The sequence below is a fragment of the Eriocheir sinensis genome, chromosome 17 (assembly GCF_024679095.1).
Source record: "Eriocheir sinensis breed Jianghai 21 chromosome 17, ASM2467909v1, whole genome shotgun sequence".
NCBI lineage: Eukaryota > Metazoa > Arthropoda > Malacostraca > Decapoda > Varunidae > Eriocheir > Eriocheir sinensis.
In genome coordinates this window covers 2163721-2178195 of record NC_066525.1, presented here as the reverse complement: position 1 = coordinate 2178195, position 14475 = coordinate 2163721, and the positions used below count along the sequence as shown (strand labels likewise).

Below are 14475 nucleotides of genomic sequence, written 5' to 3'. Positions count from 1 at the left end.
GAACTCTACGGTAATTTTCAATAACCGCATGGAAGACAAAACGAATATCCGTACTAAAGTTTCAACAGAGAAACCACGAACATACGAGTCCAACACACTTCAGCTTACTCTGCCGTTTTCTTTCAAAGCTAACGTCACAGACTCGGTGATGGGAGGCTGTTATAAATACATAACTGTTCTGGCTTTCCTACTCTAACACCGGAAGATGGAGGGCCTCGCTGATCCACTACTCCTACTGAGTTTACCGGACAACTATGAAGTGCTTAGTGCGTGGTTTCCCCTCACCCCAATATATGACAAGTGTGTGTGTGTGTGTGTGTGTGTGTGTGTGTGTGTAAATTACACCCTCAGTCTGTCAAAACATAACAATTAAGGGTGTAACACAAAACACTAAATTAAAAGTGTCTGCTGAACACCCACTGATGCTCAGAGCCAAGTAGGTACCGACGCGGCCACGCCCCCTGTTGAGAGCAGGACAGGTGGAGGGCCGGCTGTTGTCGCACGTGACCTTTATCACAGGTGAGACACCGTAAGATTGACGTCTCAATTTTTCCTCTGCCCTCACACGCTGTTCCTTCTTCCCCTCCTCTTCAGGACTTTCACTGTCACTCATCTCACCCTTGACTGATGACCTTTCATGGCCCGAGACGTTGCGGGGTTGCTTCAGCAGGTTACTTGTAATTTAAAGCGTCTAAACGACGCCTAAGTGGTGCAGAGGTTAGCCTACCTAGCTATGAATCCGCGGACCTGAGTTCGAGTCCCAGCCCGGGCAGTCGACGTACAGCTTACCCAGCTATTCATCCTCCCTCTCGGGCTGGTCGATAAATGTATACCTGGGGAAACCTGGAGAAGGCAAATTGTGGTAACACGAATGTCACACTGGCCCTGTATCCGTGGGTACACGCTGGCCCTGTGTCCGGAGGTAATGTGTTTTTTCCACCACAGGCTCAAGAGTCATTGCGGCGGAGATGAGCACCGGGGCCACGCGCAGCTATAGCGTGTGCCTCCAACTTTACATTTAAGCGATAACAGTTTCGTCCCTTTTTTGCTTCCTATCTCAGTCATCAAATCTTTTCTTTGCCTGTTCTTTCACTCTAATATGAATTTCGTATAATAAGATGTGGAACGCGCTTTATTCCCTTCATAGTTTTAGATGTTTCTTCTGACACACACACACACACACACACACACACACACACACACGCGGCGCCTTGGTCGTAGCGTCGCAGGCAGGCAACGGTCAAGAATAGGTAATTTTTCACGATTATCAGGTCGATATCGGTCGGTTCGTGTTGTCGGCAATTTGGCTTCAAAGTGTGGCGCGTATGGTCTTTGTAGCGCTGGTGTGCCGCGTGAGAATTACGGGGGGATTATTTTTCTTCGAGTTTTCTCTTCCTTGGCTGTATGAAGGAGGTTCTCGCGTGGCGCCTCCCGATTAGTGTGAAGACAGCCTGCGCTTGTGGAGGATCGATTCCGCTGACACCGCGCGACTCCCATCACCGCGACGCAAACTTCCCGCCGGGCACGTCGCCTCCACCGCTGCCTCAGTCCACGGTAACCGCCCTTCTGATTCCGTGTTCCCTCCTTCCTACGACTTCAAAAGGGCACCATCAAGACTCCTCGAATCTTTTTTTTTTTTTGGGGGGGGGGGGCGGGGAGGCGGGGGAGGGGCTATTTTCCTTTGTCTTCTTTTGTAATAGCAGCGTGTGAATTTTTTTTATATATTAACAGTTTTGCTTTGCCTTTGTCGCGCCTCCTTTACGAAAATATATAAAAAAGCGGGCAAGGGATGCGGAGTACGCTAACCGTTCATTACTTCGCTGTCTTTTGCGTTTCTCCAACTCTTGTGGCAAACTCTCATTCTGACTCTTCATAACACAACGCTTGTTTGCATTCAGTGAGCTTGTTTGTGATAAATTTCCTCTGCATATGAGTTTGCTTTTGTTGCTTTTGCATAACATTCGTGCCCTGCCTGCGTCTTCATGCCTCGGTAATCATCCTAGCTATAGCCGTACTAACAAGACCGTAGCAGCATCAAACACATAATTCCTTTACCACGCCTTACGCGCCTCATTCCCCGTCCCCAATCCCTTTCACTACCTTAACCCCCCTCCCGAAGCCTTCGTCTCCCTTTATACCCCACGGTCGTCTCATAACGCCGGCCAGCAACGCACAGCAACCATATTTGTCCATTAGTCCGTGTCCTCCGCATAAAGTTACGGCGGGAGACACAGCTTGCGTGTTCATAGCCAGATAAATACCAACACTGATTCCGGCGTGCATTCCCGTCCCGTGTGGGGGTCGTGGCACTGAGAGGAGGCGGCGGGAGGATTCCTCGTCCCCCCAGCGGTTATAAACAAGGTGTTCCGGCGCCTCCGTGACACGCAACCATAAACCAGAGAGTGGCAGGCTTAGCAGCGCACCACTCACTGTGTGTGTGTGTGTGTGTGTGTGTGTGTGGTTCACCAAAGGCGGATCAAGTGCTGGACTCGTGGTCGCCAGCCAGCACCCTCTCCGAAATAGCTGGGAGATGCATATTGACGAATCTATGGGTACGTTCTGTGTGTGTGTGTGTGTGTGTGTGTGTGTGTGTGTGTGTGTGTGTGTGTGTGTGTGTGTGTGTGTGTGTGTGTGTGTGTGTGTGTGTGTCCTCACTCAACGAAATTCTTGACTGTCTGGATTTTGGTAAAGCTGAACATTGAGAGAAACTTTTCCTGTGGTTTGAGATTACAGGGGTTCGGAAAGGCCAGCAAACGACAGACATAAACGAGGGGGAGGGGGAGACGGAGAATGGCACCACTATTTCCTTGGCCGGAGCCTCAGGTATACGTGACAACATAGATTTGTACGACATTATTTCTTTCTTTGTATTTCTCTGTTAATGGAGAAGAAAGGGCAGTTGTTCCACAGATACTTTACAGGGCTACCGTGAGTGGTGAAATATATCAGCATTACCGTTAAATCACTCTGGAAAGATCTCAGTCACGTTGACCCTCCCCTAATTCTTCAAGACTGGTCATGTGTTTACTTGACCTTCGTAATCATTCATCGAGCTCTTCCCATAAATGATCGAAAGATTTTTTTTTCTGCGTTAAAATTAGCTAATTCAGCTGAGAAACACAATGCCAAATGAAGCAATTCATAACCATACCCATAAACCAAATCAAAGACAAGGTTTAGAACTAAGATGAACTGCCCTCCAGTCTAGATTCCATGTGTGATACGAGACTTAATGGCGAGTCACCTCGTATCATTTTTCTGAACTAAAGCGAATATCTTACGTAAAGAATACCATCCCGACGACCTCCCATCAAAGGGAGGAGAATGATACAAAACATTGGTGGGACAGCATTCGCGGCAACACAACAAAGTTATGCGTGCGCGCATGCAGACCTAAACAGAAAGCGACCTGCTCACGCTCAGCCCCCCTTCTTGAATAATGACAGGGTCTGTCTCATTCTCCCTCCTTACAACCCGCCACCACCAGCGTGAAGGTTTACACCACGAAAGCAGAAAACTTCCCTAAAAATATCTAGACTTTTCACTTGAAATCTACACTCAGGCTCCTAATGAATATCCGCGACGATGTTATCCGCGATCCGTGCCACGCCAGTCACTATAATTCTGAATGAATTAACGCGTCTACATTTGAAGACACACTAAGCCCTACCTAATTGATTGGTTGGGGTATGCGGTCAGGGCGCCGCAACTACATGGTCTTATAGCGCCGAGAACATATTTAGAAAACAGACTGCACATTTGATATCTGAAGGGTACTTGTTCCACAAATACTTTACAGGGTTACTGTAAGTGGGGAATAACAAGATCATGAAATAATAACAATGACAAAGCATTAGCAGCGGCCCTACAGGAGATGGAGGACAACAGCCTCCTGCAGGTAACCAATGACATCATATGCTGGGAAGAGCGCCTTCTACCCCGGCACTAAAGAGAGAGAAACTACAATCTCCACTCCGACACCGGGAGAGCTACAATAAGCCCTAAAGTGTGATCCATATCGCAACAAACAATTAGTTGCTGTAAGACACCAAAGCTATTGTGTTAATGCTATAATCGTGAAATAGCTGGTGCTGCTCTCTGTAATTTAAAGTGACGGTGTTATTACACAGGCGTGATGAAGGCACTCTGAAGCCCTTACACTTAGTGAATACTCGACTTGTCACAGTTTCCATCCATCATTTCACTCCCCACACTTTGCAGAGAACAGACTCGACTTTGAACCTTAAAGCAAATTCCATAGTGCCTGTCTTCACTTAGATAACAGGTATACTATATCACTTTGGCAAGAGTGATTGATCTTAGCGTTCATGCAGCAAAAAATCTTATCAATAAGGCAATTATGATATGAAAAAAAAAAGAGCATGGAATTTTTCCTTTCTTTCTGAAGTGTGGGTGCGGCAGCGAGCGTTGAAGGGTAGGCGGGGCGGGGCTGAACAGAGCAGGGGGGGCGGGGCTGGACAGAGCAGGGTCACAGCGGACAGGGGGCAAGGGAACGGGCGGAACCGGAAGGCGCCACTCCACGCCCCGCCGGCGTCCTGGAAGCACCTCCCTACCCACGGCTCGGCGCCGCCACCTCCACCACGCGGCAAGGCTCGGCGCTGCCACCTCCACCACGCGGCCGGGCTGGCTTGTCTCACTCAGACAGCTGCTTACGACCTCTTCAGCGTGTGGCATAAAGGTAACATCTTTCTCTTGGTATAACACTACATCATCGCCATCATGACTCTCTCTCTCTCTCTCTCTCTCTCTCTCTCTCTCTCTCTCTCTCTCTCTCTCTCTCTCTCTCTCTCTCTCTCAAATGTTGGACTGTTCCTCTACCTGTAATTACTTTTCTTGGTTGCTCCATTGTGTAATGGTAAGCACGACTAACTACGAATCCACGGGCCTGGTTTCGAGCCCGGCTTGGGCATACTACGAGCCCAGCTCCCAGCACCCAGCACCCAGCTGTTCATCCTCCCTTACGGGCAGGTCATTCAGTACATGGGTAACCTGGGGAAACTTGGGAAAGGTTAACTATAGTGACCCGGATGTCACGCTTGCCCTTGTCCGGGTTATTATCCATCACAGCTTCAAAGGCAGAGGTGACGGAGATGAGCATCGACGCAATGCGTATCTATAGTGGCTGTCCCAACTTTACTAATTTACATTTAATTGTAGTATGATTGTTTTTAAAGCAAAATTTACCCCCCCCCCAAAAAAAAAAAAAACGGTACACGTAACTCAAGATCTTTGGAATATATTGTCAGGCCGTAACAAGCTAGATACGAATAAGTTTAAGAATACCTCGATGCTTTGTCCCAATAGAAAGCTACATATGGAAAATATGAAACTGAGATTTCTTAAGTAAAAGACCAACCTAAAAAAAAAAAAAATCAGTCAGATCTCGTGTAGGAAAACAGATAAACACTGCAGAAGGAAAACAAATTACGCGGCGCTAAGACGGATAAGCGACAGGAAAACAGCACGCGAATATTAATTACGAGCTTGGCGCGAGTCTTTGGAATCCATAACTATTGCCAATACCTCGACCCCTCCGCCCTCTGGTAACGTGTGGGCTTTGTTCCGCACTTCGCACGCACGCCCTTCAAGCTAGTATGACAAGGGGAAAATATACTAAGAAAAAAATAGTTACAATATAAAATTTAAACGACAAAGTAAATGTTTAACACCCTTCATTTTGACAACATTCATTTTTAAGATAAGCAAGTGGTAAAAAAAAATATGTATAGTCTGAAAAAGAAAGATTACAATGTTAACTTTACACTAATTTTGCTACTTGTCAAGATAGAGTGGATAGGGTGAGTGTGTGTGTGTGTGTGTGTGTGTGTGTCTGTTTGGGGTGGGGGGGAGGGGACACTGACGCTCGCCGGGGCTGGTGGTGTCGATGAAGGAAGGAGAGCAGCACCTCCTTCCCCCAACTTATACAGAAAGCAAATCACTAGGTCGCTCTTATTGATCGGAAGAGGGTGGGAGGGAGGGAGGGAGGAAGGGAGGAAAAGAAGGCGAAGGGTAGGAGGGGGAGAAGAGAGAGAGAGAGAGAGAGAGAGAGAGAGAGAGAGAGAGAGAGAGAGAGAGAGAGAGAGAGAGAGAAAAGGGAGGGAGGGAGGAAGGGGAGAAGTCACAAAGGGGAACGGTAAAAAGTTGTTAAGGAGTGACACTGACGAGCGAATAACAGGAAAGAAAGAAAACAAAACAGTAAAAAGGAAGAAAATAAGAAAATGAATTGAGGAGGTAAATAAAGAAGTGTCGAGACGTAGAAAAAGATAAAAAAAAAAGTGAAAAATGAAAAGAAAAAAACATATAACCGAAATCAGAAAAAAAATATTGTGGGTCAAAACAATAAACATAAAATCACTGAAATAAAGAAAAAAAAGAAAAAGAAAGAAAGAAAAGTGCTAGAATCAATAACGTAATGAAGAAGACAAGGACACCGTGAGAGAGAGAGAGAGAGAGAGAGAGAGAGAGAGAGAGAGAGAGAGAGAGAGAGAGAGAGAGAGAGAGAGAGAGAAACCCTTGACCTTTCTCTCTCCTCACCCTTCCTTCCTCTCCCTTCCTCGCCCCCTCCCCGACACTTGGCTCACAAAATTAAAGGAAAAAAAAAAGGACACACGCAAGTCCTCTATATTTCTAGCCCCTCCCCTCCACCTTCATGACCGCTGGTCCTCCCCTCCTCCGTGACCAGAGATCTTCCTCCCTCCCGCTTCTCCTCCCTCCCCCTCCTCCTCTCCTTCTTGTAACTACTGAGTGTTATCCCCTCCCTCCTCCTCCTCCTCCTCCTCCTCCTTCACTTGTTTCCTTTTCAAACTCCCTCTCTTGTTCCTTCACTTATTCAGCCTGTAATCCTTTGACGTTTTTCTTCTTCTTCCTTGGAGCCTTCGCCTTTGCTGACCTTCATCTTCCACCTTTGATTAGATAGTGAGTGTAGCTTGTCACAAACAGCCTCGTAAGGACCATCAGGTCTGCTGTTATTTGTTCTTCCTTTGTGTTACTTCCTTTGTGTTCCTCCTCCTCCTCCTCCTCCTTATATAATATCTCCAGGTGAAGTTATATATCTAGACTTCCAGAAAGTGTGACAAGGTACCACACGAGCGACAGTCAGCGAGTAATGGAGACAATCTGATTGCGTGGATGAGATTAGCTCATCAGTAGAAAACAATGGCTATCAATCAACGGACAGGCTTCCGGGTGCTTCCAATCAATAGTGGAGTACCCCAAGGGTCAGTGCTGGGATCCATTCCCTTATTAATCTCACAGTTCATCAATGACTTTGAAACGGAACTGAAATCCTCTCTATCAAAGTTCTTTGACGGCACCAAAATGGGTGGAAAGGATCAGACTATCAAGTGGTCTGAAAAGTGGCAAATGTCCTTCAGTCTTGACAAATGCAGTCATAGACTTTGGGTCCAGAAACAGTAACCACACATACAACATGCAAAGTCTCTGCAGACTGTGCAGAAGGATTCGGATCTTGGAGTCACCATCAGCAGTGACGACCTGAATCGTACAAGCCCCAGCAAAAAAGGATATAACTAACCTAATACTATGATCGGGTTCAGAGCGAGAAATTACTGGAAAGAATTCAACGACGTGCTGCGAAAATTATTCCATCCTTACGGGCTCAGCCGCCTGAGAAACGACTCAAGGGACCTCTTCACATTGGAAAGGAGACACTTACGAAAAGATCTGAATTCAGGTCTTCAAGTACCTGAAAAAGTTCTTTAAGACTGATTTTGGAACGTTTACATCGAAATTGGAAACTAGAGGCACAGGACAGAAACGGACGGGAGAAGGCTGCGTCCTTCTGTGGAGTGATACAGCCTCATGATGATAAATTTGCGTGCCATGGATGCAAGGGTTGTGAGAGGGTCCGTGTATGCCAGCTTGCCCGTGTGCGTGAGTCCGCCTCGGGGACATTCGGAATGCACCTCACAATTATCACAAATGACTCCGAGGCCAACACGGAAATTTCTGTAACCTGCAAACATGGTCACTCTTCCCGAACAACTACATGAATCCTATAATATCTATGTTATTTTTCAAGACGATAATTACAGACGTGAAGATTTATGGAAATTTGACTACCTGCTGTAAATTAGATAGCCTAACCTTGACCGAATTTTCCCGCTGGTCAATATGAAGGTCACGTTTGAGGGCGTCGGTGTGTGGCTGGTTCCGTGCGGGGCCGGGAAGGGACGCGTGATGGGGAGGGTTTCCGCGCCTGTGTTGTGCCGCCGCCCCCCTCCCATCAGGCACACGCCACGCTCCTCCTCTCGCCTCCTCCACATGCTAAGTATAGTGTCGGCTGGTATGCAGCATAAAAACAACCACAAGCAATGTTCACGTCAAGGTGGTTTAAGCCGAACGAGCTGAGGAATGCAAAGCCGGCACGTGGCGACCGGAGACAGTCAAGGCCTTGCGAGTACGAGTTTGTGAAGTGTGTGTGTGTGTGTGTGTGTGTGTGTGTGTGTAGGAAGAGCAGTCATTATGTAAGTGTCCTATCGATTAAGCGGACAAGGGTAATCCGCCATGAGTCCCTATAATCCAAGCCCGAGCCGCGGATATGCTCCCCAAGTGCTCGCCTCGGTGCCCAAGAATACCGTGACGGCGGGAAAATTAGTGTTTCGTGATTACTCCTGAAAATGCTTCGGCTACACGACAGTAGTGTCTGCGTGTGTGTGTGTGTGTGTGTGTGTGTGTGTGTGTGTGTGTGTAACAGATATTAGTGCTCACACGTTATGACTTTTCCTAGTGTCTACGTCCTTCAACATTATTATATTTTTGTTATTATTATTATTATTATTATTATTATTATTATTATTATTAGTAGTAGTAGTAGTAGTAGTAGTAGTAGTAGTAGTAGTAGTAGTAGTAGTAGTACTATCATTATTATTATATGAGACGAAGGAGATAGAGAGGGAGGAGTGCGGACATTATAAGCTGCATGTTCTGAAGTTCCCAGACACCTGAGACGAAGGAGAGAGAGAGGGAGGAGTGCGGACACTATAAGCTGCCTGTTCTGAAGCTCCCAGGCACCTGAGACGAAGGAGAGAGAGGAGGAGTGCGGACACTATAAGCTGCCTGTTCTGAAGCTCCCAGGCACCTGAGACGAAGGAGAGAGAAGGAGGAGTGCGGACACAATAAGCTGCCTGTTCTGAAGCTCCCAGACACCTGAGACGCCTAAAGAGAGAAAACGAAAGGGAAAGAGATGGCAGGTTTCCTATACCGCGAGGCCCACCTTCACCACCACCACCATGTCCTGCCCTGACAGACAGCAGCCTCGCCGTCGCGCCAGCATAATCCCGTAATCTTGGACAAATTTTGTGATACACTATCCGATTAACTCACAAAAATAGCTGATGGGGCTTATCATGCGCCTCAGTGTAGGAAAACAAGGAAGACCTTATATTTGTCTGTTTTTTTCCACCGCCTTGATATGCCACTGCGGGGCGAGAGAACGACCGTCACAGATGATCAAATTTTAAGTAACATATCAGTGCAGAACTTTTGAGTGGATTACATACATATTCCTTGTTTGTTTGTTTGTTTGTTTGTGTGTGTGTGTGTGTGTGTGTGTGTGTGTGTGTGTAATGAAATAAAACATTGATCTGACACCATCCCAAAAGTGTGATAATTCGCATAATTTGCAGATCGATTTCACTTGTGCAACACTCTGCCGCTGTATTACGCTTCTTCGCCGCGGGGAGCGCCAACACACAACTGCTATAACGCTCCCTCATTCCCATTAATTGGCTCATCTTCCTGACCCTTTTCATTTCAACGCTTCTCTTTCTGACCCGTAACTTCCTTCCTTATCTGCCTCCCTCTTGATTTCTTCCTCCTCTTAATGTTGTATTATTATATATATACCGCCTCAGAGCCCTTCCTCACTCCACTTTATAATGACTTCCTCCACCACTCTGCTAATCCGTTGTCTGTCTCTCACTCAGTGTGTTTCCGCCGTCTGTCGTCATAATCTCCTTACACTTTACCTTAATTCCTCGCCTTCTCTTTCCCTGCCCCTTTACCCCCTTCAACCCGCCTCCTGTTTTGTTTTCCCCGTTTCTCCGTGTTCAGTTCTTCCCCAGGGATTATTTTATGAGCCTTTGGGGAATGCGTGCAGCTTTACACTAGTATCTCAGTTTACTAGACCTCAAGGTACGCTAGAATATATTACTGTACTGAGTTCACCTTGAGTCCAGGCCATCTTCACAGCACAAGGACGAGTCTGAAGGACAATTATTGTGATCCCTCGAATTTGGTTGTTTTGCCCCGCCATGCATGACAGTTTATCCTCTCTCTCTCTCTCTCTCTCTCTCTCTCTCTCTCTCTCTCTCTCTCTCTCTCTCTCTCTCTCTCTCTTTCTCACACGCACGCAGGCATACACCCGCAAGATCCGTAGGCTTCGTGAGTGTCGTGCTGGTCATGCGGCTTATCCTCCAGCGGTGACTTTATTGACCTGAACCTCTGCGTCCACAATAATTATACATGATTACCAGCCTCCAGTACAATGTTTATCTGTAATTAATTTCATCATTTTCCTTCTGCAGGTGTTGTAATGGATGAGGAGGAAGGTCATCACAGCGGCAACGCGGCACTCTGAGGGCGAGGGTCCAGTGCTAACAAGCTCACGGCAGAAATGGTCGAGGTTGAGGGTGAGGGAGAGGGTGAGGGTGAGGGTGAGAGGTGCGGCTCCGTAACTGATCTACTGATGGGCACTGTGGACCTGTACGAGCCGCCCAGCCCCCGCCATCACCCGCCGCCAGATCCAGACTGCTGGGGTGAGACTAACCGCGCCCCCAAGCCCGACAAGGGCAAGACAGCAGACACATCCCTGGACACTTCCACTCCCGCCGGTGACGCTAAAACAGATACCAACGGCCTGGGGACTGGTCAGCTCGAGGACAGATCAAAGGCCAGAGAGCAAAACAAGAACCCTTCACGGGATTCCGATGCGAAGAGTCCCAGGCAAAGCAAGGTGGAGGAGGAGGTGAGGACAGTTAAAGAAAAGAACAAGCCGGGCATAAAACCGAGAAAAGCCAAGCCCGGGAGTGGCCCTGATCAGAGCAAGCCACGAGGAGCGGCAACAGAGAAAGTTCGGCCCAGCGCCAAGTCCGACAAGACTACGCTGCGGGGAACCAAGACGGCCGAGAGAGGGAAGCAAGGGACCACCGACCCCTTGCTTCTCCCACCGCCGAGGCCCCGTCCTGGTGGGTGAGGAGTACCCCCACGCCTCCCCTGGCCTGCCTCGGAGGCTCTTGCCGTGACCGCCGCGCATATAAGTCACGCTTCATTATATACATATTAACGCATAACTAAACATATAAACTAAAAAAAAATCATTAACTATTCAAAGTAGGCAAACATGTGGATACACTAACTGACGGGGTCCATACACCAGGGGGCGCGTCGGTGTGTGTGTGTGTGTGTGTGTGTGTGTGTGTGTGTGTGGTCGGATTTATGCTTAGATTCCAAAAGTAGTTTTAGTGTTGTGTCGGTACGTTGGGCATGAACGACGTGACAGACAAGTAAGAGTTTGTGCAGTTCTTTTCCTTTGTTCCCGGTGCGCACAGCCACAATGGCCGGCTGTTCGGGGGCCTACCAGCAGGCGGTACGGGCGGTGCGCGGCACCTCGCCTGAGGGCAGCGTGGTGATGCTCGGACCGGCAGGGGAGAAGCCAGCCCCAACGATCCCTTCCCAGACACCGAGTACACATATTAGCAAGTTGTAAGTAATTCTGGGGAAAGTGTGTGTGTGTGTGTGTGTGTGTGTGTGTGTGTGTGACAAATTTAAAGGGTTTAAACTTAATGTTTACACAACGTAAAACTTTAATACCGTACTACATAGAGATAATGTGACTGATTCTCACAGCTCATTTGCTGTGGCAATGGCGGCCACGAAGATGAAGTCGCTGGGCCTGCGGCGAAGCCCTCTGCATAGCCGGGGAGCGGGGTCGGCCACGTCACACGTCCGCGACGATGCAGACACTAACAGCGCCTCCCTGACCCCCTCCTCCTTGCAAAGTGTCAAGAGAACCCAGCGGTAAGAGGCGTTCATTCCAGCTCTTTAGACACTATTGTATTGCAGCCACTTGATGAAAATAATAATAATAATAATAATAATAATAATAATAATAATAATAATAATAATAATATAATCCAGCCAGTAGAGGAAAACGCCGGGGGCGCGTCGCCTCGCCCATCCTACGACGCCAACTTTAACTAACTTGGGTACGATTTCTCCCTTTTACTTCCCTTTAAACCCTCTAGGCAGCGACCAGGAAGGAAGAAGCTGTTTGAGGACGCCTACGTGATCACCTGGAGCCAGCCCGTCTTGCACGCCGACCAGGCAGAGTTTCGCATCACCTTCGCCAAGCCAAAGAAGGTGTGTGTGTGTGGAGGGGCGTGCGTGCGTGCCAGGTAGGAATCTTGAGGCCAGCAGCCGCCATCTCTAAATTCCCACGGGCCGAGGTGTTTATATAAAAATTCCGGCATTAACACTCGTTGAGTGGTAGTCAGACGTGAGAAAGCATTTCCTAACGAAATTATTGTACACCCCACCACAGACACGAGTGTTGCGGGTGAGGCAGACACGGCGCCGCAGCTCAGCAGGACCTGAGGTGATGGTGCCTCCTCCAGAGCCCGAGGAGCGGGAAACCTTGGCAGCGGAGTGGATGGAGTGGAGGAAAACACATGATCGAGTGGAACAATGGCTAAGAGACAACGCCCAGGCGGAGGCTGATGAATCTCATGTGGTCGCCATGCTTCTTGATCCTGACCCACGTAAGGGGACCCTCTACAGGACATGAGTAGCCAACGCTTTGACTTTCTAGGATGGTAATAAATGGGATGTGTGAGTTTGGGCAATAAATTATGTTACCTAATATCAAAGCTACAACTTTTATTGATTTTTTTTTTACGTATACAATCTCACACCGCAGACGTAAACTGCCAACTACTAGAGATTTTATAATATAGAGAAATAAAAATGGCACCGCTTGAACCGGAGGTGGCCTGAGATTGGCAGGCATGTGGTGACCTTTGTGGGGACAGTCTGCCTTGCTACTTAGTAAATGAAGGTAAATGCTGACAGTTCTTTTTTAAGTTTTGTACACTACGACAAGAACAAGAAGGGGTTTCGCACTTTACAGATTCCTCATCACCCAGCACGAGCACAGACTGGGAGGCAAACCTTTAGGAAGCGAACCGCAATCCAGCGACAACCCCGGATATGTAGGATGAAAATTACGGTTTGTTGCATAAAGTGTAATGTATCAATGATATATACATATTATGATGGTATGGTTTCGTTGTGTGAAGCAATAATCAAACAAATTAACCAGGCAATTGTTTTTGGTTGAGATAAAACCAATTAGAAATACTTTTTGTAGGGGGAGTCGAGGGGGGTGGGGCTTCCACGTAGAGGTTACAAATCCATATTCCCTGCATGTTGTGTAGTGATCCTAAGCTGCTAATTAAGGATAGTAACGTATTGCTACACCTATCGGAGGTAAATAACTTATTGCTGTTAAGGGTCGTTACCTAATGCCATTAAAATAATCTATTGTCATTCAAAGTGACCTACCGCCTCTAAAACAATAACCTACTGCCATTTAAGTAACGCAATAACAATGAAATAGTAACCTATCACTAAAAAAATACCTACTAGTACATCATCACCAGGGTTAGTAACCTATCACTACTAAAATAGCTACCCACTTCCTGCTAAAATGGTTGTAATAGTATGTAACGTATTACAGCTAAAATAGTAAGCTATTGCTACTTAATTAGGCTTTCAAATTTTAGCAACATTGGCTGTAAAACGTTATCAGTGATGAATATAGGGGATTGAACTCAAGATGCCAAATATGATTGTTATGCACCTGTGGCCTACTGGTGCACTGCGCATTATTATCAAGATCAAGAAGAAAAACGGTAATCAATTGGGTGTAACTCTGGATGATTACCCAACATCCACTTTGTTGAGTCCACGCCATAAATAGGAAGAAAACTCCTCTAATGAAGTGGCAAGGGTAGGCTATATGTGGAGAAACAGGTTCATTAATGCACAAATTACATATGAATAACACTGAACAACGTTACTCACCTTTGAAGTCTTCCCTGGGGCTTCGCTAGAGCCTGTCGTCTACGCTGGCTTGGTTAAACAGAGATGACCACATGATACACAACCACAACCACTATTTTCATGGTAATAACACGGACCTTCAGAGTGCAGACACGTGACACTAGTGAATAGAAGAGAAACCGTACGAAAAAGCTCAAAAACGCCATAATATCCACGAAGTTTGTGGGTCATGCAGCACCTCATATGTTGCCACTGACCACGTGACTGATGGGAGCCGCAGGGAAATGTTAAGAGATTTAATTAGGGCCGTATTTTTAAACATTTCTGCGCCCAAGAACACGTAATTTACTAGTCTTTCGCGGGAGTCTGGGG

General features: G+C 47.2%; 2 protein-coding genes across 4 annotated transcripts in view; one reads left to right on the top strand and one right to left on the bottom strand.

The window, feature by feature from the left end:
* LOC126999750 (uncharacterized) overlaps positions 1–8207 on the bottom strand; it is a 77120-nt gene extending 68913 nt beyond the window's left edge. The window contains exon 1 of the mRNA XM_050862601.1: positions 8128–8207. The gene's annotated coding sequence lies outside the window, so the exon portion shown is untranslated. The remainder of the gene's footprint in view (positions 1–8127) is intronic.
* LOC126999752 (uncharacterized) lies at positions 1421–12920 on the top strand. Of its 3 annotated transcripts, none has more exons than XM_050862605.1 (6): positions 1421–1554; positions 10569–11228; positions 11592–11745; positions 11890–12060; positions 12288–12402; positions 12584–12920. In XM_050862605.1, exons 2-6 carry the CDS (start codon positions 10658–10660, stop codon positions 12824–12826), a joined length of 1254 nt encoding a protein of 417 aa, XP_050718562.1. In that variant the 5' UTR covers positions 1421–1554; positions 10569–10657; the 3' UTR covers positions 12827–12920. The 3 variants fall into 3 exon arrangements, with proteins under 3 accessions (XP_050718562.1, XP_050718563.1, XP_050718561.1); XM_050862606.1 differs by lacking the exon at positions 1421–1554 and adding an exon at positions 2406–2552; XM_050862604.1 differs by lacking the exon at positions 1421–1554 and adding an exon at positions 4373–4699.
* Positions 12921–14475: the final 1555 nt, after the last annotated feature.